This window comes from Rhineura floridana, chromosome 2, assembly GCF_030035675.1.
Source record: "Rhineura floridana isolate rRhiFlo1 chromosome 2, rRhiFlo1.hap2, whole genome shotgun sequence".
Taxonomy (NCBI): domain Eukaryota; kingdom Metazoa; phylum Chordata; class Lepidosauria; order Squamata; family Rhineuridae; genus Rhineura; species Rhineura floridana.
Window position 1 is genome coordinate 190,199,726 of NC_084481.1, and position 26,781 is coordinate 190,226,506.

The 26,781-nt window shown below is 41.2% G+C and overlaps 1 protein-coding gene across 4 annotated transcripts in view; it reads left to right on the top strand.

Annotated features, from left to right (window-relative positions):
- Positions 1–26,781, top strand: part of LIN52 (lin-52 DREAM MuvB core complex component) — a 60,277-nt gene that overhangs the window by 23,900 nt on the left and 9,596 nt on the right. For 2 of the 4 annotated variants that reach the window (XM_061611723.1, XM_061611722.1), the window contains one exon: positions 24,078–24,182. The exons of 1 other annotated variant lie outside the window; for it this stretch is intronic. In XM_061611723.1, the coding sequence (XP_061467707.1) occupies positions 24,078–24,166 (89 nt within the window). In that variant the 3' untranslated portion in view covers positions 24,167–24,182. Of the gene's footprint in view, positions 1–21,040; positions 21,119–24,077; positions 24,183–26,781 lie in introns of all 4 variants that reach the window. One more of the 4 variants, XR_009760725.1, reaches the window with a different exon arrangement.

The window sequence follows — 26,781 nt, forward strand, 5'->3', positions numbered from 1 at the left end:
TTTGTCCAGAGATGCTTTTTCATTAGTTGCATGTGGACCCTTTTTGACATCACAGCAATCGAGCTCCAAATTAATTACTACGAGATACTATGGAGAAGACATTTTCAGTCTTTACTACTAATTTTCTCATTCTGTTCCAAGTAATAATCTTTCATTTTTAGGTGCATTGTAGAAATACTTGGATTTGTTAATTGTAATATAAAATTAATGAACACACTTGAATACCAATTAAATTACATGCATTCCTCAGGAGGCTAGTGACATTTTATTCTGGCTGGTGTACCTGATACCTGCAACAGCAATCTTGACGATATCTATTCAAGGTTTACTTGTGAGTTGGTGGTGCTGAAGGGAGCTCTTTCTATTGCTCCAGCATGTTAACCAGAATAAATTCCTCCATATTGGGAATTGTTTGCTTTCTTGCTTATATGACCTGTACACTATAAAAGCTACTTTACTATTGTTGCCATATTTTCTTGACCTAGGTCTCTAAAGCCCAGGTCTCATCTCGACTTGTGCTCTTCCTCATTTACTTACCCATGCATATATTCTCTTACTCACACTCTCACACTCGCAGAGAGAGAGGGAGAGTCCTATACTTTGTATAACTCTTTTTAGTCAAACCCTTCTGGGGTGGGTGCTCTTAACGCTATTTTAAATGTACATAGTAACAGTTCATATCACATCAATATAAATTCAGGTCAAATGCAACCATTATAATTAGGTTTATACAAGCATGTTTTCTCAGTATTTTGCTCTGTTTTAACTAAATCAATTTTAAAATCAATTTCCGTTAAACCGGTGCACTGTTTGTACAAATAAGACCTTAATGTGGTAGCCTCAGACTTGGTTGGTTTAAGCATCGCGTCTTGGACTTGGTTGTTTTAAGCATTCAGTGCTCTGTTCACTAAAAGCACATATACTGGAAAAATAGGTCTTTATTTTCACTTTGGTTCTGTAAGATCAACCACACTGGCCTAGTTCTACTTAAGCTCCTCTGGATAACAGCCAGTTAACACTGATGGTTACACATTCACTATTGTCTGTTGAAGTGCAGCATGTAGAAATACAAACACTGGTTGACTTCTGTCGGTCCAAGTTGTGCTGGAATAAGCAACAACCTTTTTCAAAATAAGGCATTTCCATAAAACAAATCTGGCAACACTGTTGCAGACAAGTTTTCAAAATCTCTGTGATTTCTGATATACAGGAATATTTAAAAAAGTAGATATCCATGATAAAATTATAATGGGTGATCGTGTGATGGGAGTTTAGCTCCTTAGAATGTATTTTTCCAAGCCAAGCACCTTTCCCCTCACCTTCTGTAGCAGGATGCATTTGTTAGGATGGAGATGCTGTGCCATACACCCTGCCTTACTAAAGATCAAGGCAGCTAAGGGCATTTTTGAGCACAGTCTGTTGGTGGGGGGAAAACTTTCATTTGTTTAGGTGAGCAGGAATTTCAAAGAATGGGAAAAGCGTCCTTTAATCATTTTTCTGTGATAGCAAATTCTGCATTTATACCACAGTATACATTGTACTACTGGATTTTTCCATTTTAATAAATGTTTGCTTTTTCCTTTCTCAGTCATGAATTTTGTCCGCAATACATGTATTCAGTTCTTTCCTTTGGATCCCTCTACCATATCTGCATAACAACAAAACCTCTATTCACTGCATCTACACAAGTTCACCATGTTCAGTATCATCATTAGATAAATAAGTCCTATATGTGTAGGGCAGGATCCAAACTAGTGATCTGGTTTTACTTGGGGGATTTAATGTTGCTCCCACATGTACTTGCAGTGCCCACCCACCCCACCCCCAGATCAAGAGACCCTCCAGTATAGACCTGTCTGAAAACTTGCAGAGCCTCTGCCAGGCCATTGGTCTTGATATACAACAGATTCCTATGTTCCACTTGAAGTACAATATGCTATGGCTAGAAGGAAATTTTGTCTCGTCTCCCCTCCCTCTCCATGAGAGAATGGAAGTGCTTTCTTTTCATATGGGGGGGGGTTGCACCCCATCAATAGTGGGGGATTCCTACTTCTACCTAACACTGAAACATTTCATAAGTTGTACCTTTTTGGGAATTACAGCAATAAACTCAAATGATTCTTCAAAGCTTACCGTATGCAAATAGCTCCACTTCAACAAGTCTTGCATGTAAACATACTAGTAGTCTTGTACCTGGCATTGCTTGCAACTTAAGAAACCAGAAAATTAGTAGTTTTCAAATCAGTGGATAGGATCAGTGTAATTCTGAAAAGTTCGGTCTGCTCTCTTGTTTCAAAATGATGTCCAATTGTACTCAAACAGTTCAAAACCTGATGCTTGGTGTCAGGAACCATTATGCAAAACTTTAAGAGGTGTCCAAATGCATAATGAACAGACAGACAACTTTTTAAAATATATAGTGTTTGTGTACAACTTAGTTCTGACATTTTTTCCTCTCCAGTTAAAGTTCAAGCAATTAAATTTGGGCTGCAGTCTCTGGAAGCATACAGCAAAACTGCAATACCACAATATTTATTTATACTACCATTCCTCACAAAGGAGGTCAGTGTTGTCTCTTTTTAAATATAGTTATCTTTTTTAAAACTTCTAGATGAGTCTTGTACAATATTTTAAAAACACTTGTACTAGCTTCACTTTCTTAATCTGCACGTATGTGTACTTTTAAAATATTGCCTTAAAAATAGCTTATTTAGGATGCAGTGAATTTCTCAACCCAAGGGAGCAATTGCTAGCCAATGTGTGTACAGGATACTTGAGCTAAACTTCTAATAAGTATAATAATGCCTGGTTAGTGATGGGCAATCTAATGAATCCTATGGAAGCAGGTTCTTTAACCTTTAATCCATTGAGCATGCTAAGGGTCACTGTTAGGATGCATTTCTCAGGATGAGCCACATGCTCCCTGCTGCTTCCCTGTTAGAATTCAGCATGCCATACCCTTAGCGTCCTGTCTCCTGAATGGAATTCAGAAAGACACTTAGATTTCCATAAATAAATTAGGAATTCAGTGGCTTCTTCCGGCTAATCAGGACAGGCTGATAAACCTTGCTAGCTGTTTAATAAATGAATTGTGACTGATTACCTATTAATATGGACGCCTCAGGAATTCACCCAGGGGGAAGCAGAGCAGTGAAATAGAGAGGGGCATGGCCCCCTGGGAAATCAGGGCTTCATGTTTGCAGCTTAAATATCTCTGTGAAGTATCAATAAGGAGGTAATTGAATTTTGAACACAAACATGAGCGCTGGATGGATGAAGAGAAGGGGAGGGGGCTCTGATCGTCTCTTCTAGGCCCCTTCATTCTTCCCTCCCCTTTCCCTTGGAGACCACTCTAGTGAAGATAGATGCTAAATCCATTAAATAAAGATTAGACTCTGTCGTGGTAGAAAATGGTAGCTTAGCTAGATCCCTGGGCAAATTGGGACCTTTAGCAATACAGAAAATTAAAATATACATTTTTAACAAGTGTGCTATCGACACGCTAATAATGGTTGCCTGTCTTGGGGGTTTGCTCACCTTTCAGATTTGTTTTTGTTTGTCTATAGTGCTTTCCTTGTTTCTGTACTAGATTTTTTTTCCTTAAAGCAGTGAAAACTGTAGCTGGTTCAGCCTATAATCTGGTAGTTTTTCCAGAATATCTCATTCTCCTCTCTAGAGAGGGATACTCTGCATTTCCTGGGATCTAAAAAGTACCAAGAAGATTGTTTTAAGGCAAGAGGAACATCATACAGATCCAAGGATATGTGAAGCCCCAAGGGAGATAATTTTATGTGTACACAAATTCCATAAGGATTTTGAATCTCTGATTTTGTTCTTTCTGGGTTTGCCAGAGGTTGAATCTTGCAGGTCTGATACCACTTGCTTCTGGTTTCTAAATTGTTCTGTGGGATAAAAATAATGCATTTACAAGCAATCATATCATCTGTTCAGCTGTTGTAGTGGAAGGACAGGATTGCACCATAGCAGCTAAATTAGAACTCTGTGAGGCAAGAAGCAGAAAAAACTATCCCTCTCTTTAAAAACTCTGCACCGTTCACTATGCACGCAATAGACTTTTTGCCGTTACGTTATGCAGTCACCATGTTCTAGCATGGGATAGTATTAAGCCCAGACAGCTTCTTTAATTTAGGGATCCATTCACTAAAAGATTTATTTATTTATTATTTAATTTATATCCCGCCCTTCCTCCCAGCAGGAGCCCAGGGCGGCAAGCAAAAGCAGTAAAAACTATTAAAACGTCATAAAAACAGACCTTAAAATACATTAAAACTTTAAAAGATTCTTTAAAAAAGCTTTAAAAACATCTTAAATAAAAAGGGTTAAAAGCATATTGTTTAGGGGGGGAAAGGTTAAAAAAAATATTAAAAGCAATTCCAACACAGACGCAGATTAAAGCAAAGTGGTCAGAGTGTAACACTGCAAACATTGCACACCTCCTGGTTTGTAGGAGTTTGTATAATAGTTTGTACTAGGTGGATGGAAAGCCTAAATTTGGGCTTGTAAAACGTGTGATTGTAAACAGCAACCCAGCAAGAACTTACAATGCCTACCAACAAGACTCAGTTCTTTGGATGTAATGGTCTTGATTCAGTTTCATCCCTTGAACAGATGGAAAAATCTTTGGTGACAGTCTAAATTTGTTGGTGCCTACAGATTAAAAGTTTTTTTTTTTAATGATTGTTAAATAGTCTTTACCAATGAGCGGTATATAAATTTTGTTAAATAAAAAACTTTGTATTTGTTGCTAGAAAAGCAAATATGCTCAGCAGGATAAGCAGAAGACTTTTTACAGGGAAGTAAATTAGACATACCTGATAACGAGAGATCATGTATAACAGGAATAGGCAACATGGTGCCCTCCAGATGTTGTTGAACTAGACTCCCAACTTTCATCAAACCCAGCAAGCATATGGCAGTTGTAATCCAACAGCGTCTGGATAGTACCACATTAGTTACCTTTGGTGTTTCTAATAAAGGCTTATCACATCACTGGGACCTCTTGGGACATTACTCTGGTTCTGCCTCCCAGTCCCCCCTATTAATAACAGTGAATTTACTTGCAGTTCCACAGGGCTAGGTTGAGCTAATCTGTCATCTCCCCAGACTTAATTCTTGGTACCTGACTAATGTCTCTGCCAGCCTGGATACTTACATTGATGCAAGGAGTATGAAGCTGCCTATATGTCTCTCCTGCCAAAAGGAAGGAAACTGGGGAAACTACTTCTGTGGAGATCCCCTCCTTTCCATGGAGAGGGTGTGGTCTGAGCTGAGAAAGCAAAAGTCTTATATGAAATTGATATTTATGTATGTATTTATTTTGTTTGCAGTGTAGTGCCAGTAGGCATTATTAACAGCAAAATACCTTTATCCCCTTACAAGTTGGTATGGCAAGATAGCTCAACTCTCAAGCCTACAGCTGATTATAGAATGGCTTCAATTTCTACTGTACAACCTTTTCTACTTTTCCTTTATTCTTTTTTAATTTTACAATTTTCATTCTTTGATTCACTAATCGGGTTTCAATTGCATAGTGAAGAACTGATGTGAACGGATCGATTTTGGAGGTCCCACCACACTCTGTAGAGGTGATGTTTCTATTCCAATCTTGCGTACCCAATACAACTGTATTTTGTGTGTGCACTGCTGTGGTTTCCTGCAAAATAAAACTTGGTCTTGTATATGCCCAAGGGGCGCTTGCTCTTTCCTTGGAAAAGGTGGGGCAGAACATTGGCACCCAGAGAAGAATACGTAGAAACGCACTTGTGCCACTTTTGGGAGCAACATGGCTCAGCTGAACTCTGAGCGCCACTGGACTTGGAGAGTTTTACGTAGCTATAGCAACTTATTGGGAGACTTTCACTTACTGCTATATATGAGTTAGTGTAGCATAGTAGTAGCTAAAAAATGAGCTGTATACCAGGAAGTTGCCATTCCAAATTTCCCATGTATGCATTAGGTAGTCTTTGGCAAGCTTCTGCCTCTTACACTATGCAAATGGGACAGTATGAACATAGCTGTTAGGACTATTGGATGTTAAGTGTAGAACCTTGTGAACCCTAAAGCACAATATGAATTCTTGTTAGTGTTGATACCTTGCATTTTCTGGAATGTATGCTAATTTCCCTGAGACAATTAAAAGATTCTGTCAAGAATGCTAAGGATTTAGGTATTTCATCTCTGCTTGGATTTCAGCACTCACAAATCTTCACCTCAAGCATTTAGGTAGAATAAAGTTGTTTTCTATGTATGATCGTGATAGTAGAGAGGGTTAAAGGGTCTTGTCTAGAACTACCCAGTTGTTCTCCTTCTGTTTCCAGAACATACGTGTTGACTAAATGTGATTCACTTTATATATTTTGGGAAGATAAATGCTCTCATGGATTGAAGAGTTTCTTCTAACTAGCATTGCTGCCATTGTATGCTGTTTGTCAGAATTTTGTATTCTTTTCTTCTCCAAGCGGTATGGCAGTCTCCCCAGGATCAGTTTGGCTTGGAAGTTTAACTTGTGATGTCCTTTTCTGCTAAACTTCTGTTTCAATGCAGACAGTTCAGAAACAGTTCTTTCCCTCTGTCCCACTCCTGCAGCCTTGCATCTGACTTTTTAGAAGAACATTTCAGTAGTTGGGCATGTTTGCTTCTTTCTTTGGTGAAATGACTGCTTAATCAACCTGAAGTACTTCCATTAATCAGGTGGTTGGTCCCACTGAATAGCTAGAGCTCTGAGGGAAAAGGCTATTCTGCCCACACTGTTTATGATAGCTATAATCTAGCTGTTAGAGTAGCTGTGTTACTAGCATTTAATTCAGTGAATGTGTGCTGTTTTTTTAATAATTACATAGGGATTTGGCTTTTATAGTTATTACAGTTCTCTGGGATGGTTGATTAACAGAAGTAATCATCTGATCTTTGGCATTTCTGCCAGTGTGTGTTGCATATCAAAGTGAGATGGTTTCTCAAAAAGCATAGTGAAATGTGTATTTTAATCATTAGATGTTGCTTCAAAATTACGTTTGTGCATTTCTGCTTAAAGCCAACTATATCTCCACGGATTTTGTAGTCCCAAGTCCACCCCTCCCCTTTAGTTGATTGTAAATCATGTATAAGAGAACACATTTTGACACTGTACCTGTTTGGTAAGAATGGCAGAACATAACATAGATCAATGACTCCCAAACTTTTTTCCCCCATAGACCATTTGAAAATTGCTGATGGTGTTGGTGGGACCCCTTAATGATTTTTGTAGCAACTGAATGCACTGTGCTAGATGCTACATGATTTTTCATTGTATGTTTATTGCTTCTTTTATTTCATTTATGGTATTCTGATGTGTTACAATTTGCATTCCATATAATTTAAATTACAGTACAATAAAATACCATATAAGAAATAAGAAAGCAGTAAGAATACCATTAAAAATGAATATGAATATTTAGTGTGAACATTTGGCGGAGCACCTGGATGAAGCTCCCAAACCACAGTTTGGGAACCCCTAATATAGATTAAATTATCAAAGGTTCTAATATTGGCATACTACTGCCTAGTACAGTAGGGCCCCGCTTGTCGGCGCCCTGCTTGTCGGCATTCTGCTAATGCGGCGGCGACAGCGGGGAGATCAGCTGTAGCACGGGGAGCTCTCACGTTCCAGCTGATCCCTGTCAGCTGGAGTGCAGCGGCTGGAGCTCCCCGTGCTCCAGCTGAGTAGGGCCCCACTTTCCAGCGGTTTTCACTTTTCAGCAGGTTCCTGGAACGGAACCTGCCATATGAGTGGGGCCCTACTGTAGTAGAATATTACTTTTTCTAAGAAAAAGTTTAAGGTAGCCACGTTGGCCCATAAGAAAAATCCCAAAAGCAGTACTAGAGTACTAATTTTATTAGACCAACAAAAGTGTCACAAGATAGTGTGCAAACTTACAAGTTCTCCTGAACCCTGCGTCAAGATTGATAGCAAACAAAGCAAGGAAAAGGGTTGGCTAATAGTGAAGCCATGGAGTCTGCATCTGGTCACATTCTTAGATGGTTTGCCTCCCATATGCTCATCTAGTTCACCATCTCTTCACCATGGTAATTGCTCGTGTGGGCGTAAACATACTTGGAGAAGCAACTATTTGTACTCTACATGTGCTTGGATAATAATGGAAACCAGGTTCTGATTTAACACCTCTTGAGATACCTTGGTGTTCTTGAACTTTAATACCTTACACAGTGCAGGCTGCCGTTCTGATCATCTTCTGGTCTTACCAATTTCTGACTCAAGACAGAATCTCGGAGGCTGTGGCTTTATGTGCTGTTTTTTGTGTTCTACTGTTTGTAACACAATTATTGGATGTATTTGTTTTAATTGTTAGCTTCATTGGGAGCCCTTTGAGGTTGAAGAACAGAGTTGAAATATATGTAAATGTTTCGGGAAGGGGGGGTGTTCTAGGCACTTAAGATCTATGAAATCCTTTTACTGCAAATGTTTGAATGGATGAAAAGAGTATTCCTTTCCAAGTGTGCAGGGATAAAGGCTGCTGAAGGCAAATTGGCCTGTTCTTGTCTGAACTATAGCTATGACTGATAATCTTCCGAGAAGGGAATCCAATGTTTTGCTTGAGTTTCATTTTCTTGGATGGGGCTCTGCTGGAGGTCCAAGTGATATCAGCTTCACACAGCAATGTTCATCACCTGTTGCCCTTTCTGGGCAAAGCCTGCCCATGGTTATTTATGCTCTGGTAACCTTCCAGATTAGATTACTGCAACATCTTCTATTTGGATCTGTAACTGTAACTTTTAATCTTCTTATTTTATTTTTATCCAAGCTGTCTACAAATATTTTGCTGTATTGTCGTCTTAAAAAATCCTAGACTTCACTCTTTTCTTTCCCCCGCTGCTTCTAAAACCTTTGGCTTGAATTGAACATCCTTAAACCCACTGAAAACCAATTGGCTTTATGAGCGCTTAACTGTGCTGAATTGTGCCCTTTCACTCTTTCATCTTGATTTACTGCAGGGTACTTCTCACTAGTCTTCCTATTTCCATTTTCCAGTCTTGTTTTACATTCTGCTGCTCTGCTCACCTAGTTTACTCTGTATTTTGTTTTGGTAAAAACTCGCATCTTCTGGCTTTTCTTCACAAGCCCCAGAACATTCCATGTGAACTTTAGATTTACAAGTGTTTATCTTCCTGCTCTTATGTATCCCACTTTGCACTCAGACTTAGTTTCTTGGCCTCAGTGTTACGTTCCTACTTTGTATATTCAAAGTATATTGTATATACTTTGTATATTTGTATATTCAGTTGGCTCCAGAATCGTACTCAAAGAGTGCTTATCAATGGTTCCTTCTCAACTGGGCGGAAGTAACGAGTGGGGTACCACAGGGCTCGGTCCTGGGCCCAGTGCTCTTCAACATTTTTATTAACGACTTGGATGAGGAGGTACAAAGCATGCTTATCAAATTTGCAGATGATACAAAGATGATTCCTGTATTGAGCAGGGGGTTGGACTCGATGGCCTTATAGGCCCCTTCCAACTCTACTATTCTATGATTCTATGAATATTTCTTCTTCTGTTATTCATCTCAATCTTTTCTGTCTAGTAGTCTTTTCTGTCTTATAGTCTGTGCTGTGAGGCTGATCAGGCATGAGTAAAACATAACCGTCCCTACTGTGTGGCGGTGAGGACAGCAAAGAAGGTCCACTTCTCTGCCACCATCACATCCTCAAGCAGCTGTCCAGTGGCGCTTTTTTGTATTGTCAGGAATCTGTTGACATCAACTCCAGGAAATGGAGCTTTAGACCCTTTAGAGGCCCGCTGTGAATTGTTTGGAGGGGAAAGTTGCTTGCTTCTATAACAATCTTGATGCCCCATCCACGTATACTGTAGTCCCCAGTGAGATGTCCAGTGCAATGTCTGCTGCAACGTCTTGGGATCGCTTTCAGTTTATGTGGCCTGATGACGTGTACAAGGTGCTTGCGACGATGTGGCCAGCAACGTGTCCCTCGACCCTTGCCCTTCTTGGCTTATTAAAGCTTGCCAAGAGGGTAGGACCGAGTGGATCCAGGGTGTTGTCAACACGTCATTGCAGGAGGGAGTGGTCCCAGCCACTCTGAAAAAGGCAGTGATCCAGCTGCTCCTGAAAAAGCCCACCCTGGACCCATTGGTTTGTGCCAACTACCGCCTGATCGCAAATACCCCCTTTTTAGGGAAGGTAACCGAGAGGGTTGTGACACAGCAATTGCAAGTACTCCTGGGTGAAACGTATTAATTTGACTCATTCCAATCTGGATTCATGCCTGGTTATGAGATTGAATTGGCCTTGGTTGCCCTGATGGATGACCTTTATTGGGAGATTGGCAGGGAGAGTGCGACCCTGTTGTTCTTACTTGATCTCTCAGTGGCTTTTGATACCATTGACCATGGTATTCTTCTGGGCCAACTTAGTGAGATGAGTATTGGAGGCACTGTTTTACAGTGTTACTGATTCTTTTTCGGTCGGTTTCAGAGATTAGCATTGGGCAGTTGTCTTTCTGCCCCCTGGCAGTTGGTATCCTGCAGCACCGCACAGCACATCTTGTCCCTGATGCTGTTTATATCTATATGAAGCCCTTGGGAGGAGGTCATCAGGTGAGCTGTGGCGAGGTGTCAGCAGTATGCCGATGATACCCCGCTGTATTTCTCTGTAACATCTGAATTGAGAGAGGCATGCAAGCCCTTGACCGTTGCATGGACTTGGTGGTGGGCTGGATGAGGGCCAGTAAACTGAGACTGAATTCTAGCAAGACAGAGGCACTGTGGGTTGGTGGTTCCCGAGTTCAGATAATTGGTCAGTTGCCTGCTTTGGATGGGTCATACTCCCTCTGAAAGAGCAGGTTCATAGTTTAGAGGTGCTCCTAGATTTATCTTTGTCACTACAGGCCCAGGTGACCTCAGTGGCTAGGAGTGCCTTTTACCAGATTCAGCTGGTAAGACAGCTGCAGCTGTTTCTGGACCGGGATAGCCTGACCACTGTTGTCCATGCACTGCTAACCTCCAGGCTGGATTAGTGTAATGTGCTCTATTTGGGGCTGTCCTTCAGGTTGGTCTGGACATGCAGCTGGTGCAAAATGCAGTGGCACAGCTGCTCACTGGAGCAGATTATTGCTAACATATCAGCCTCCTGCTGAGAGAATTGCACTGGCTGCCTATTAGCTACAGGGCTAAGTTCAAAGTTCTGCTTTTGGTGTACAAAGCCCTATACAGCTTGGGACCAGGATACCTGAAAGATCATCTTATTTATTTATTTATTATCATCTTACTCTTATATACTCAGTCGATCACTGAGCTCTGCAGGTGAGGGCCTCCTGTGAATACCATCTTATCAGGAGGTCTATTCTGCACAACATAGGAAGCGGACCTTTAGTGTAGCGGCACCTACCCTTTGGAATTCCCTCCCCTTAAATATTATACAGGCACCTACTGAAGACCTTCCTCTTTCAATAAGCCTTGTAAGCAGAGACCATATCCCAATCTGTGTCTGTTGGAATTGCTTTTTAAGATGTTTTTAAAGCTTTAAAAAAAATAATATTAAAACATCTTTTAAAAGTCTGTTTTTATGATGTTTTAGAGTGCTTTTGGTTTCTTGGTTTGCTGCCCTGGGCTCCTACTGTGAGGAAGGGTGGGATATAAATTAAATAGTCATTTTTCTATGGAATTCTCTTTTGCCTGTTGGCTTCACAGTTGCTCCTCTGTGTGTGCATATGTCAATTATTTTGCCTGAGCTTTTTTTTTCCTTTTAAATTGATGCCCTTTATTATGTTGTTTTCCTTCTGTGGCATTCTTTTTTGATTCTAAACCAATGGACAAGGTAAACCTTTATTGGCTTTTTTGGTACAGTGTGGGTGCTATAGAAATATAATTAAATATTCAAGAATTGGAAATGTAGAAAAGGAATGTACAGTTTATACATAAAATGTTTCTTTCTGTGTGAATTGTAGAGGCACATGGCATAGTTCTATACTGGTTGCATTTGTAACATTTCTGGGTAGAAACATTTAAACCCAATGGTAACTTAGGGTGCAGTCAGACTGCTATTTACACTGGGCTGAGATGAATTGGATATGATGGACCTCCGGCTAAGCCAGCTCAGTCCCAGCTCAGCTGGACTATGGTGGCATAAGCCCCGCATCCTGGCTCAGCTGGAGGTCTGCCGGGGAAGCCCAGTCTAGTATAACGGGAGGCATCGGAAGCTGGTAAAAGGCCAGCAAAAGGGGTGTTCTGGGGGCGTGTTGGAGGAGGGGCCGAGGGAGGGGACTTGCGTGAAATCCAGGTCCCCTTTGGCTCCCTCCTGTGGCCCTCCATCATGGCAGCTGGTACGCTGGGGAAAGGGTCGGCAAAACATGTATTTTCTTTCTTTACGCTGTGCTCTGGCTGTGCAGCCAGTGTTGTCCTCCTCCACAAGGGCTCCAAGAGACAGCTGGAAGTGGCGGCCCCTTCTGGCAGCTCTGCCGGCTTCGCTCCTGCCAGTATCCAACAAGTTGGATTGCTCTGCTCGAAAGGTAACAAGTATATCCAAATATCTGTGAACCCTGCATGCATAGGCAACGCTGCATAAGTCCCAGAATTTTGCATCAGATTCCAGGCCATCAGTAATTTAAAACCAGAGTGTGAGTATTTGCTTGGCAAGGCTAGATTAGCAAACAATTTAACTGATTCCAGAGTGGCATAGAATTTTTATTCTTTTCTAAGAATGTCCATCCAGCCTGTAGGTTACCAGCACGTGGATTGCAGAGGTCAGGCTATCCCTGTCCAGAAACGGCCATAGCTGACAAAACAGACAAAGCTGGTAAAAGGCACTCCTAGCCACAGAGGATATTTCATTCATACATTCATTTATTAGATTTATATCCCACCCTTCCTCTCAGTAGGATCCCAAGACATTGGGCCTCTAGTGACAAAGATGAATCCAGGAGTACCCCTAGGCTACAGACTTGGTCCTTCAGAGAGAGCACAACCCCATCCAGAACAGGTAACCTGCCTATCTCCTGGACATAAGAACCACCTACCCAGAGAACCTCCCAGGATTCAAGTTTGTTGGCCGCATACAGTCCACTACAGCATTCAGACACCAGTCCAGAGCATTGGCAACCTCTTCTGATTTAGATATTATGGAGAAATAGAGCTGCATCTCATGATAAAAGTCATCCATCAGGGCAGCCAAGGCTGATTCTGTTCCAAAACCAGATCTGAATCCAGGTTGTGATGGATCTAGATAATCAGTCACATCCAGGAATACCTGCAATTGGTCTACAACCACCTTCTCCACCACCTTTGCCAAGAAAGGGGTGTTGGCTGCTGGTCTATAATTGTTACAGTCCATTGGGTGCAATGTGAGTTTTTAAAGAAGTGGCCGCACCACCTCCTCTTTAAGGGCAGTGGGCATCACCCCATCATGCAAAGATGCGTTTACTACACCTCGTCACTGCAAGCATCTTGTTCCCATCAGGTCACATTAACTGGAATTGATCCCACAACCCCAGGTTCAATGTTGCATTGGATACTTTGGCTGGCACTGCCACAAATAGTAGTGTTTAAATCACTGTAGAGCCAAGTAACTTTGTTCTTGAAGTATTTAGCTAGCTGGTTACAGCTGGACATCATGTGCTCCAGAGGTCCAGCCCCCTGGTCAGGAGTGACCAACCACATGGAACAACTCAGGCAGACGGTTCCTCAAGGATGTAACGGAGGCAGCAAAGTAGGATCTCTTTGCTGCCCCCACCACTATGTGGTAGGCCCAGTTGTGAGCCTGAACATGTATTCGGTCTGCTCCGGAGTGAAATCTACGTCACGTATGCTCTAGCCCTCATCTGGTCCATTTCATTGACTGCAGCTCCTCAGTATACCAAGGAGCAAAGCAGGTCCATGGCACCAGGGAGGGCCCTCAGGAGCGATCATGTCAGTGACCCTACGAGTCTCACCATTCCATAGTAAGACTAGGGCCTCGACAGGATCACCTGTTCTATCCACTGGAAAATCCCTTAGAACGTTCAGGAATCTATCAAATTCCATTCGTCTCTGAGGGTCGACCCTGCAGGGGAGAATTGCTGTTGCAAAACCAAACCTCACCAGGAAGTGGTGTGACCATGACAATGGGGTGATAGCCATTCCACCAATTTCCAGACTACCACTCTTCCCACATGGAGCAAAACCTAGATTGAGGCTATGTCCTGCTCTGTGTGTTGGACCAATGAGCATTTGAGACAGGCCCATAGTTGCCATGGAGGGCATGAACTCCTGAGTTGGACCTCAGCATGAAAACTACCATTCTGAGGTCCTCCAACACCACACTTGAGACCGCCTCTGCCAGCTCAGTCATGAAGGCTGTTGAGCAACAGGATGAGCAGTACACCAACTGCATCCCTAATCTGTCTCTTTGGCCTAACATCAGATGCAGGCCCTCCTGTCCTGCTCAAAGAGAGAGGGGTTTCCCAGTGATAGGAAGCTTATTCCTAAGGACTGTAGCAACAGTGTGGGCTGTTGGTGTACTGAATACCCAGATCTAAGTCAGATCTGGGCAGCCCAGCTGCCCCACTCAGGTCTTGTTGATATATGCCAGGTTGGCCCATTCATCCATGATCAAATCATGGATCAGCATGGCTTTATTACAGACCTGGCATTCAACAGTACAACCACCAGACTTTTGGGGACAATGGTAGAACATCCATTAGTATTAAATGCAGAGAGAGGAATGTCAGGTGCAAGCACTATCATCACTCCTCCGACATCTCCTTCTACCATGCCTACCCCTCCCCTCAACTGCTCAACAACCCCCTCCTCCAGTATTCTCCCTCCAAGAGACATGATATATGTAGAGACACTTTGCTAGATTAAAAAAGAAATATATCAGGCTATGCAGACACAACAATTAGACCACAATACAGTCTGCCCTAGATACACCCACCCTCCAACAAAGGGAACAAAACAAATAAGCAAGCATCCCACCCCATCTCTCTCCTGGGGCATACACAATCACTTCTCTACGCCTGTCTCTCACCCAGGGGCTTTGAACTCTGGCATTCACCAGTCTCTCACACTGGGCACCCCAAAAAGCATAAGACCAATATGTATCATGCAATTAATCTCTCACACACCCCAGTTGTATGTTACATACAATAAAAGAACAAAATACCCACAGGTGGGGAAAGAAAGCCCTCATCCTCACTCCAACCCCAAAGTGATGACCCCCTTTGGTGTCACCCCTTTGGGGTTGTTCCTCTGGGGTCGGCCCGCAGGATGGTGACCCACTGTGTGGGATGAGGCTCTGCTAGTAGCTCTGCTGCTGATAGCAGTTAACTGGCAGCAGCTGCAGTCCTCAAATCCTGTTGTTCTCAGCTGCTGGGCTGTGCGGCCTGATCATAAGAGGCTTGCCAGATGATGGGTGGCAACTTCAGGCAAGTAAAAGGCTAACAGGAAGATGGGGGGAAGATATAGTTACCTAAAGGTATTTAAGGCTTCTCCTTTCTCTCCTCTCTCTTTCCCTGCAGTTCATCTTTACCGCACACACAGCAAAGTCTTGGTGTATAAGGGGTAAGACTATCCTGGTCCCAAGCTGCATAGGGCTTTGTAAACTCAAACCAGAACCTTGAACTTTGCCCCATAGCTAATGGGTAGCCAGTGCAATTATTTCAGCAGTGGGGTAACATGTTGGCAATACCCTGCCCCAATGAGCAGTCGTGTCGCCACATATTACACCAGTTGCAGTTTCCAGTGTAGTAGGGTGCAGATCTTTTCCAACCTGCATGACAAAATGGCTGCCAAATCTAACAGAGCAGAAAAAGAGACAAGACTACCAAATGGTGCAGGAATGCCCCCTCGCCCATGTTAACAGGAAAAGACACCTATATCAGCCGCCACTGTACTCTCACAGAGATAAGCCCTTTGTGTCTCTCCTCGATTCAGAACGGATGGGAGGGTGGTTGCCCAATCCTGATATCCATTGAAATCTGGGCATGTTTAAGGGGACATGTTCAATGTAGAACAGGCTGAGCCCTTGCAAACAGGAACTGAGCAAGAAGAAGAGGGGATATTTACTGAGACCTTTTGTAGGGACCATAGAAGGTACTGGCACTCATTGATGATCCCTGTTTTATAGGCAATTCATTCATCCAGTCTTGTTGATTACTTTTTCAGTGCAGTTTGCAACTACCAGCATTTGACCCTCCTTTTTAATATGTTGTATTTTAGTAACAATATAGGATATATTATATTTATAGAGATTGGCATTAGTTTGCGTCTTTGAATGGGATTTTGTCTACATGATTTTACTTTGCAATATAGGATGTAAATTCAGCTCAGGCTTTGAGCACCGTTATTAAACCTTTTCAAGGAGCTCCCTTGTGGCAGCTTCATAGAGCAGGTGGCCTGCAATGCATATGGGGGAGTCAGGAGCCTGTGTCTTATCAGAACATATAATCTAAAAATTGCTCAGCCTGTTTTCCTCTCCTGGGGAGAGAACGACCACACTGGACTCTTATGCTAAAAACTAATTATTAAGCTACAGTAAACGTCATTCAGCACAAATCCCAGCTGAAAGTGCCTGGGTGACGGATGTTTCTGGGTAGGAGGCCAAGCTGTCATTTGGCTTTTTAATAGATAGTCTGTTCGTTGTCCCACAGAATTTGAAGCTTATCTTTTTGGATTTAACAGAATAAACTGAGCCTTTCTTTTTTTCTAGTAACTGTTTAGACTTCAGAGCAAGGGGGGGGATCTGTACTTTTGAATGGCCTTCATGGGACACTGGCAGCTTTACTGTGTTGGAGCCTGACAAGTAGCCCAGTGGCCCTAGACATAGAATTTGGCTCCTTGAGAATCTCCATTTTCACTTTTACAAAGAAGCAAGCTTCTCATGGTTCCAGAGACAGTGTCTTTAAAAGGCTGTATTGATCAGGATGCAATTTGTGTCCTACCTTACCAGTTTCTCCTTCGTGATCTCCAGTAGCATTGGCCGATACCTTTCTTTTTGTGGCCACAATGTTTTGTGCAAATAAATAAATGAAAGCTGGATCTTTTACTACTTCAAGTAGCACAGCCATATAGTTTGCCTCTTATCTTGCTGAGAATGATGTTGGTAGAACATAGCCCTTGAGATGGTAGATGGGTGTCAAATAAATCTGCCTGTCCATCCTTCGTGCCATGACCTCCCTTTTCTGCCCTTCCCTGCACAACTCTGGCAGCTGCCATAGCATCAGGCGATACTTCCTTGGGTAGGTAAAAGGACATTGAGGATTATGCATATTGCTTTTGCCCCTGTGGATTGGTTCCCTGGTCTGTTCAGACTGCACAAGCAATTTCCAGGCCCTTGGAAAGATCTGTTACTTATGTGACTTGTAAACACACCTCCAGGAAACCAAATCACATATGCTGAAGTAATTAGATATCTGGGACTGAGTGTGTGCAACTGCAGAGGCAGCAGCAACCACCCACGGAATTATGAATCTAAAAGGGGGGGTCTTAGAATGTGCCAAGACTGGCACTCACTAATGTTTCTCCATCCAAGGAAACACAGTGTGCCATGATGACTGGCTGTCTGTGCACGCTCTCTGGGTGAGAGAATGCACACAGACCAGGCAACTGGGGAATACTGTACAGTGGAGCACTAGGGACACTGCTTGTTCATTTCTCTTTCTCCCTTCCTCTCCCGGCAGGAATGGGGAATTGACCATGGCAGCAGCAAGAAAAGGACCTGATAGGATACCCAATGACAGTTTTTGCTCCTCCAAACTGGTAGTGCAATTGGGCTTCAAAGTTAGATCCACACCCAAGTACAACCACAGCTACCAACCATTTTCTGACAGTTCATATGTAATCATTTAACTGTTTATGGGTTGTATACATTTATGTGTCATGGCATAGTAAGTTAATTGCCCTGCCTTTTGAATGTCAATTGGATGTGGTTGGTACACATTTTTCTTCTGACAGGTGTCAGTAACACTGACATTAAATGTTCTAACCACAGCCACCTGGTTATCTAGGTTAAATGTCTATACACTTTTCAACAGTTTCATTTCACACCTTATCTCTCCTCTTACCATCTTCTGAGTAATTATTATTATTATTAATTTTTTTGTCCACCCTTCACCAGAAGGTCTCAGCGTGGGTCACAAGATAAACAGACACTTCATCACATAGACCCCCAGGTTCCAATCCCAGCAAGAGCCTTCATATGTAGGAGCCTAACCCTCACAAATCCATCTCCGTTTTTGAAATACCAACCTTTCTGGAGAAGCTCCCCCCCCCCCCGAGGAATAGGTGGAATCAGGCCTCATTGGCAGAACTCCAACACTGCTCAAAATCTTTTTAAACTCAAATATACTCTCAAATCTGCTTATTTATTTATACACAGTTCCATATCAAAATAAACTGAATTTATTTAAAAAGGCATTCTGTAACAAGGCAGTCTGGTAAAAGAGTTCCTTTAAACAGCTGCATTAAAACTTATTCTTCTCCTGAATGTTCTTTAGAAAAATAAACTGTCAGCCATGTTTTAGGTTTTCAGATTATTTCACAACATGCTTAGAAGTTGTCATGAGCAACAGCAACCAAATCTGTACCACCCCCCATCCCACCCCCAAAATATTGACCTATGTGTCAGGTATCACATACAAGTGGACCCATCCCCTTTGCTTAACATAATTTTCCTTGAAAAACAAAAGATCTGCCTGGATGCCAATAGGGCAAAGGATGCCATAGTCCAGCACAGAAAGAGAGATGACTGAAGCCCAGATATAGTGGGGAATGTTAAGAAGATATATCACAAACATGCAATCAGCGAAGGAGGTTGGCCAAATTTCAAAATACATTTTTTGAAAGGCTGTAAAACATTGATGTTGGTGCTTTTAGCTTTCAGTGTCTTCCTGGCCCTGGTGATCTGTGTCTGAGTGGTAAAAAACATCAGATATCAGGAAACACTGTTAGCCTTTGATTAGGGAGTCTTCAGACAAGGGCATTAAGACACAACTTGGCACTAAGTCATATTTCTTACTTGTGGAAATGGCTTGGTGTTAGGAAACCAAAATTTCAATTATAGCAAGTGAATCTTTGTGGATTAGAAATGGCTGATTTCTGTGTTCTCAAGGGGCCATCATTCTACAAAATGGTAGGTTTTGCTGCACAGAGGCTGTTTACAGAGTACCCTTGAGTATGGCTAGATCATTGCATTTCTCTTCAAGGTTTGGATAAAATATTCAATATTGTTTCTCAGCTTTTAAAAATAATTTATATGCATGGCGGCTTCCCATATGCAGAGCTTGGAAAAGTTATGGTTTTTTGAACTACAACTCCCATCAGCCCCAGCCAGCATGGCCACTGGATTGGGCTGATGGGAGTTGTAGTTCAAAAAAGTAACTTTTCCAAGCTCTGCCCATATGTTATTGAATCCTGGATAATGAGGACCTTCCACAGATACAAAAGGCTCCTTCATTCAACATACAGTCTCCTTCCACAAGTTGGAAATCAGTGGGGGTAGGGGCGGAGCTAGCGCATTCATCCTCTTTGCCCTCTTTTTGTGCGTATGTGTGTGAATATATATATGTATAGTGTGTGTGTGTATATGCGCTAGATGGGATAATATTTAATCCAATCAAAATACAAGGGACAGCTGTTCTCTCAGAATAAGTTTTTAAAAGAGTATAGGCCTCAATAGATGATTAGAAAAAAAATAATGTAGAAAAATGAGACAAAAAGGATTAAGAAGGCAATATTACATGAAGTAAATGTTGGAATAGTGGCTGTATTAAACTACTTTCCCCACAAAATTCTCACAAGCAGTTCAGTTCAATACAAACAATTCCACAATTCCTGAATGATAATGTTATGGTTTAGATGTGATTTTTTTTTAAAAAAAACTAGAATCATAGAGTTGGAAGGGATCTTGGAGGACATCTAGTCCAATCCCATGCCCAATGCAGGGTCTGCAATATAGGATGTGCAGTGACAACATCCCTGACAGCCTCTAAAATATCTCCAGTGAAAGCGAGTCCACTATCTGAGGCAACCTGTGCCTCTGCTGAAAATCCTCATGTGTAGCCAAAATCTGCTTCCTTGCAATTTCCACCCATTGGTTCCAATCCTGCTGTTTGAAGCAACACAGGTGTCTGCTCCATCTTCTGCATAACAAGTGTTCACATATACAAGGGCCACTATCATGACGTTGCCCCCTCCCCCACCTAATCTCTTCTCCAGGCTAAACACATCCAACTCTTTCAACTGTTAATCATAGGACTTGGTTTCCAGACTACTCAACATCCTGGTCGCCCTCAGCAGCCACATGTAAGAATAATGCTCCCCACATTCCACAGTCTCCTTCAGCACGTTGGAATGCAACAGGGAGCAAAGCTAGCATACTCATCCCCACTGCCCCTCTTTCATGTGTTTATGTTGCCAAAATGGTAACACTTGAAGACGGGCAAAGTTGTTCCTCGCTATCTTGGCATACTTCAACTAGCAGTGGGAGTTCTCTCCTCTTTCTCTAACCATCCATGGTGAGAAGTGAGAGCCTTGATTACCTGCTCCATAAGGTGGTGGCAACTGTGGTTGCCACTTGAAGAACTTTCTGCAAGGTAAGGATGCCATCAAGGAAAATGTCTATGATGGCCTGCAGATTGGACTTGCCCATTTCTGTTAGTCAAGAAAGCTAGGCCCCAAACAGGGGTTTTTGTATTAGTAAATGTGGTGAGTTGATGATTAGTAATTTATTTTTATGGTGAAAATTATATGGAAAGAATAGATATTGATAATATGGGATACCATGTGATATATTTATGTGACAATTCTCATTACATTGCATAATGACTGCTGATTGGATACAACAAGCTTTTGGTATGTCTGGAGGTTTTCTTTTTCTAGCTTTAAACAATATTTTTCTAGTTAATTAGCCTCATAATTTAACTCCTTGTCTTTGATATTGACTGGTTTAGCATGTGATGGGTTTTGTGTGTGTGTGTGCATATTTGGCCTTATGCCAGAATAAATATTCTAAGATGCTTGTTTCCTATTTTTTCTCCTTAGCCTGAAACTAGGGGGCAGACATAACCAGCAGTGGGAGAAGTGAACTGTATAAACTACAATTAGAATTGCAGAGCACAGGTGGTTGAATCTTCTCTACAATTGCCAAGCTATGTTGTTTTCTCAAACGAGAGGGAATTTAAGAAAAAAACTGGGCTGAAAATGTTGCTTTCTCATTCAGATGCTTTCAGATATGATGTATATTATTGATGCCATTTGGAGCCATGGTGATAAACCATTTAAAGCAATCCTACAGTGCTGCTGAGAAATGAATATATAACCTGATTCAGTTAGCAGTTCATCTATTGATTTAGATTAGTGTATTGGGAACAATTGTGCCCTTCAGCAGAAGCTTTCCTTTGATCATAGCTGGATTCGGCACCCAGAGCTTCAGAACAAGGCCACCTGTAATAAAGCAAGTTTAAATAAAAAAATGGTTTAAGCATCACAGTTAACTACTATGTCTACAGTGGATATCTAAGACTTCACTAGGGAGATAGGCATCAATCTCTGTGCTATTCGAATACAGAGAGCTATTGCAATGAAAGAGTGGAGTGACTAATGCCTCCTCATAGCATGTAATGTATCTTAAGGTTTACTGATCACCCCATTTTACAATTTAATAGATAGGAAACCTCCTCCCCTCATGTCCTGTATCTTTACATGCTCCACTGTGTCAGATCTGCATTCTTGGGATGTAAGGTTCCATTAAAAAATAAATAATAATCGCAGCCCTGTTCTCCCCCTTCGCCACACTCATTTTCTATAATATGGTAATGATATCACCGTAGCAGTAATTACGGGTCATCTTCATTTCTTTCATCTCTGCTGGTTCTGATGGCTTCATTCCTTTGACGGAGAAGATTTGGCTCTGGGTACTGTGATTATTTTGTTAAGCATTATTCGAATAGACAGGAGTGAGAGAAATTAATCAATCCAAATGCAATTAGCATCATGTTTAACCCAGTGATGGACGTCTCAAGGTGAAACAGCCAAGGGAGTTTCAGTCATTATTATTCAGTCCAGTGGCTCTTATCTAAATTATAATCAAGAAGGGTTTTATTGGCTTCAAGGCGAGGAGATGTAACTCTTTCCCCACGCTTAGTGTCGTGGAGATCATGGGTCAAGGGGGTCAAGCTGGCTGCTGTCAGTTTCTTGAAGTGGGAGGTGCTCCCAGTACATTCATCTTAATATATTGGTTGGTTGAAACAAAATAGCCCTTAGTGAATTTGATACTTGTTGTTTTATGTTCTTGGCCTTCACCTTGATTGTGTTTATTAGGAATAGCAGACACAATTCACTAGAGCCCATGGCAGTCTGTTTTGTACTCTATTCCTTGGAATACTGTACAGTAGGGCCCCACTCATATGGCGGGTTACGTTCCAGACCCTGCCTAAAAGCGAAACCCGCTGAAAAATGGAACTCCTTCAATAAAATGGTGCCCAACGCCCGAAAAACACCATAAAAGCTGAACAAGCGCCATATGAGTGAGGCCTTACTCTAATTTTAGCCGCCGAAAAGGGGCCCTACTGTAAAAGATTTACTATTGCTTTCTTGAGAAGGAGCCAGAAGCAGAGAGGGTTCCTGGAGGACAACCCATTTGGATAGAGAAATTCTTGAAATTCTAAACATTTTTTTCAAGTTGACCATCCAAGCTATGGAGATAAGACAATGAAATCCCATCATGCAAGTAGAAGTCCATTCCATCTACTTGCACAATGAGCATGGATAGCTTTGGATACAACCCATTGTCAAGTCACATGATCAAAAATGGAAATAGAGGAAAGGTTATCAGTATGATCAGGCTTTTCATCAATTTAGAAGTCCAGTGTTGTGAACAACTTGTTCAAAGCATAATTGTCAGCTGACAATTTGACCAGAAAAAAGCAAATCCATGTCTCTTATTTCTTTTCATTGGTGACATAATTCATCTTCCCTTCTTTGATACATGGCTACCATATTCTGGAACAAGGAATTAAAATTATATGTCTGCAATGGAGAAGTAAAGCCAGTACATGTAAACAACATTCCATTTGTGAATGGAAGGTTGTATAGGAGTGTAATATACTGTGCACAATTATATTTGAATCTTATTTATTTATTTATTGCATTTGTATACTGCCCCATAGCCGAAGCTCTCTGGGCGGTTTACAACAATTAAAAACATTAAAAACAAATATACCAATTTAAAAACACATTTTTAAAAAGCAATTTAAAAACATGAGGAAAGCCTTGACCTGGCGCTGAAAAGATAACAGTGTCTTCACGTCTGCATTCAGTTTCTTAAGCATAAGTCTCATGTTTCAACTCTTATCACGCTGACCTTGGCAAACTTTCAGGGCAAGGCTCTTATAAACAAGAGTGTCCCCAGAAATATTTCTAGGTGGTGGGGCAAGGGGCAATGGTTACTATAGGTCATTGGCGACCCACTCCACCCACCATTACATTTAGAATTCCGGGGGAGGGCAAGTGCCCTCATTTAAGGTCCCTTAACATGCACTTCCCATCCTAGTGGTCTGATTTTATATGTAAGTGCACATACAAAGCCCTATTTCTTTTTTTCCTTTTTGAAAAGCTCCGTTTCTGATAACATGATTAACATAATACACCATTAAAAAGAAGTTGTGAGATTGGAAAGTTATAGAGTCACACTTAGTTACAGCTATGTAGTCCTGTATGTTTAAGTTATCTGTTTGTCTTGTGGAAACAATTCCACTGGTCACTGCAGTATTCATAAAATGGTGTGAGTAGTGTTGATTGTCACTAATTACATCACAGGAAACATCAAATGGTTCCCCATGGTACGGCTGCAGCCACATTCCATATAGCAATGAATTGCAGTGGGTATACAGTTGCAGATGAAAGAGGCATGTCTCCCCATGGATAAAACAGTGCTCTTTTGAGTACTTGGAAAACATAGGAAGACTTGGTGAACTCTGTACCAAGTGGGAAATAAATACACTTTTTTGGGGGGGGGGCGGCGAGAGAAATGATAGTGTGAAAAAAAAGTCTAGCTCATCCTCCAAATATCCTCATTTAGACTCTTTTCAGAGCCCTATTCAAGGGAAATGCTTTCCCTCCAATCAGCAGCAAGAAAGATTTGATTCATTTTGCACTATACATAACTGAAGTTGGAGCCTAGGGGGTAAGTATTGCAAAGCTACTGCATATCAAAATTGTATACAAGTCTCTGTATTTTTTATACTTTACCTTTATAATGATGATGATGCCACAAACTTTGATCGTTGACTACATAACAAGACATACTTAACACTGAGGCAAGCAAAAATACATAAAATAAATTTAAATTTAAATAGAGTCACTTGGTTTCTGTCCATTGCTTTCTATCTAAAAATCTCAGTTTTTACTGCTAATTAGATGTGTTTATTATTGGCTAGCTATTTCTTCTGTTCCCAGCTCACTGAAATTGAGTGGTGGGGGTGGGGGTACCAACTGGAGCTGCAGCTAAAGCTTACTGCTTGTGGGATGGCGGGCAGACAGGAAGAGTTTAGTTCTTCACTCAGTCTCTACATTTTCTATATATTTTGGAAAGTTGTTTGTCTGATCTCTGTGTGTTTGGACACCTTTTAAGATACTGTAATCAAATTCTGCTTAATGGTTCCTAAGATCAAGGAGCATGTTTTTGTCCGTTTGGATACAATCGGATGCCATTTTGAATCAAGATGGCAGACTGAGCCTTTCAAAACTGCACTGATTTTTTTTTCCTTCGATTTCCCAACCAACTCTAGATATGAGGCTGCTAGCATATTGATAAACTATGCAGAAATGAAAAGTATTTCTTCTACTCTGCTGGTCATTGGCTTTTTAAAAAATATATATATTGTGAATTTAGCCTCCCGAACAAGACACATTTCAGGGGTTGGGACTCCTAGAGATGTGAAGCCCTATAAAATGGAAGAAGGGTTGTTGTTGTTTTCCCTAAGCCTTTTTTCTGAAAAATTGGAAAAAATGGATTATGAAATATTTTCTTATAGAATTATGAATATAAGACAAGGTGTTCATATATTTACTCTCCCAACATTATTTCAAAAACCAAGTTACAGGAAAACTTTCAAGTAAGACTATGTGATCATTACAATTCCTGTACACTGAGGGCAAGCAAGTTCTGAGTTGTAGTCTGAGAGTACAGCTCTCAAATGCAAGAACACGATGCATTTCTGTCTCTAGGAGGCATTGCCATTAACAGAAGAGAAAGAAGGAGAATTCAGTGCCTTCTTGGTGGGCTTCCTCTTGTTGGCGTAATTGGCAAATCTGTTTGTTCTCTTGAGTAGGACTGAGAGTGGGAGTCAGTACAGAGCAACACAAAAAAGCAGAATCTGATAGAGAAAATGGGATTGACTAAATTTCATGTACAGTAGTATTCATTGAGTCTTGGTTCCCCCACCAGCTCTTTTTCTCAGCTCTTGCTGTGGAAATGCATGCTTTATGTCTGCTGGACACTGTAGAGGACAATTAAAAACAAATATACAAATTTAAAAACACATTTTTAAAAAAACAATTTATGATAAAAATGATTAAAACTATGATAAAAATGATTAAAATGATACAGATGTGTCCTGTGAGGCACAGATGTTTGAAAATGCACCCAGACAAAACAGTCTCACTGCTTTTTCAGCAACAAGTGTGCACCCAGCCAAAGACTACTATCCACATGGAAGAGGGGGGGAAATGGAACCAATCTATTGTGGAAAGACATTTGGGAAACCAAAAGACAAATCTTGAAATATTAATTATTTTTAGCCATTTAAAAAGAAAAAGTAGTAGTGGTCCCTGAACTATATGAACAGTGCTTTTGCAGTCATTCCAGGAATAAGTATCAGTTTTAAAAATTGTGGCATGACTGTAATTTTAAAACATGAACATGTTTTGTTTTAATAGCTAGTATAGACATCCAGTTCCCAGCAACATCAGCAAGTTTTAATAATCTAATTCAGAAGTTTATATTTTATGTTATACAAGGTACAGCTATGACCTTGTTCCCTTATTGGTTGTGTATTTGCCATCTTGGGCTCATTTTGGAGGAATGATGGGATATACATTTAACTAAATAAATAAATATATATAATGTCGATGGTTTCTTCTGTTTTTGTTTTTGCATGCTCCCCATAAACTGGCAAAAACAAAAAATGCTAAGTTCCTTATAGTTCAGCAGCTTGTAGATCAATTTGTAACAAAAAAATTTGAAAAGCAAATAAACGGAATAAACTGTACTTTTAATATACCAATCATGATAGTTTTATGGGCAAAACAAGTTATGCATAATACATTTTCAATCTGTAAAGGGTGCTAAAAAAATATTGCAGATTTTTCCATTTCCCCTCAAATTTCTGGGTTTTTTCCCGGAAAAAATTCCATGCCTTTAAAATTTCCAGAAATTTTCCAAAAGTTTTTGTTTTGTTTTGTACGGGGAAGGACTGTGAGATCAGATCTTACAAGACACAACCTAAGTGTGGGGGGAGGAGGAAAGCTATAGTTTTCAGAGTGAAGGAGAGAGAAAATGCTTCCCATTTTCCAGGACTCAGCCCAGATATTGAAAATGGATTCTTTGAGATGCGCCCCAGAGAGCTGTAGGACAAGTGAAGCCCAGGTGTGAGGCAGAAAAGAATGGAGACCCAACCTATAACAAGGTGGTATGGGGGGAGGTTCCTGCTTCATTTGCTTGTGGCACATCTGAGTGAATTTTGTAGGCCTTGCTATTACATGCTGAACAACGCTACTATATT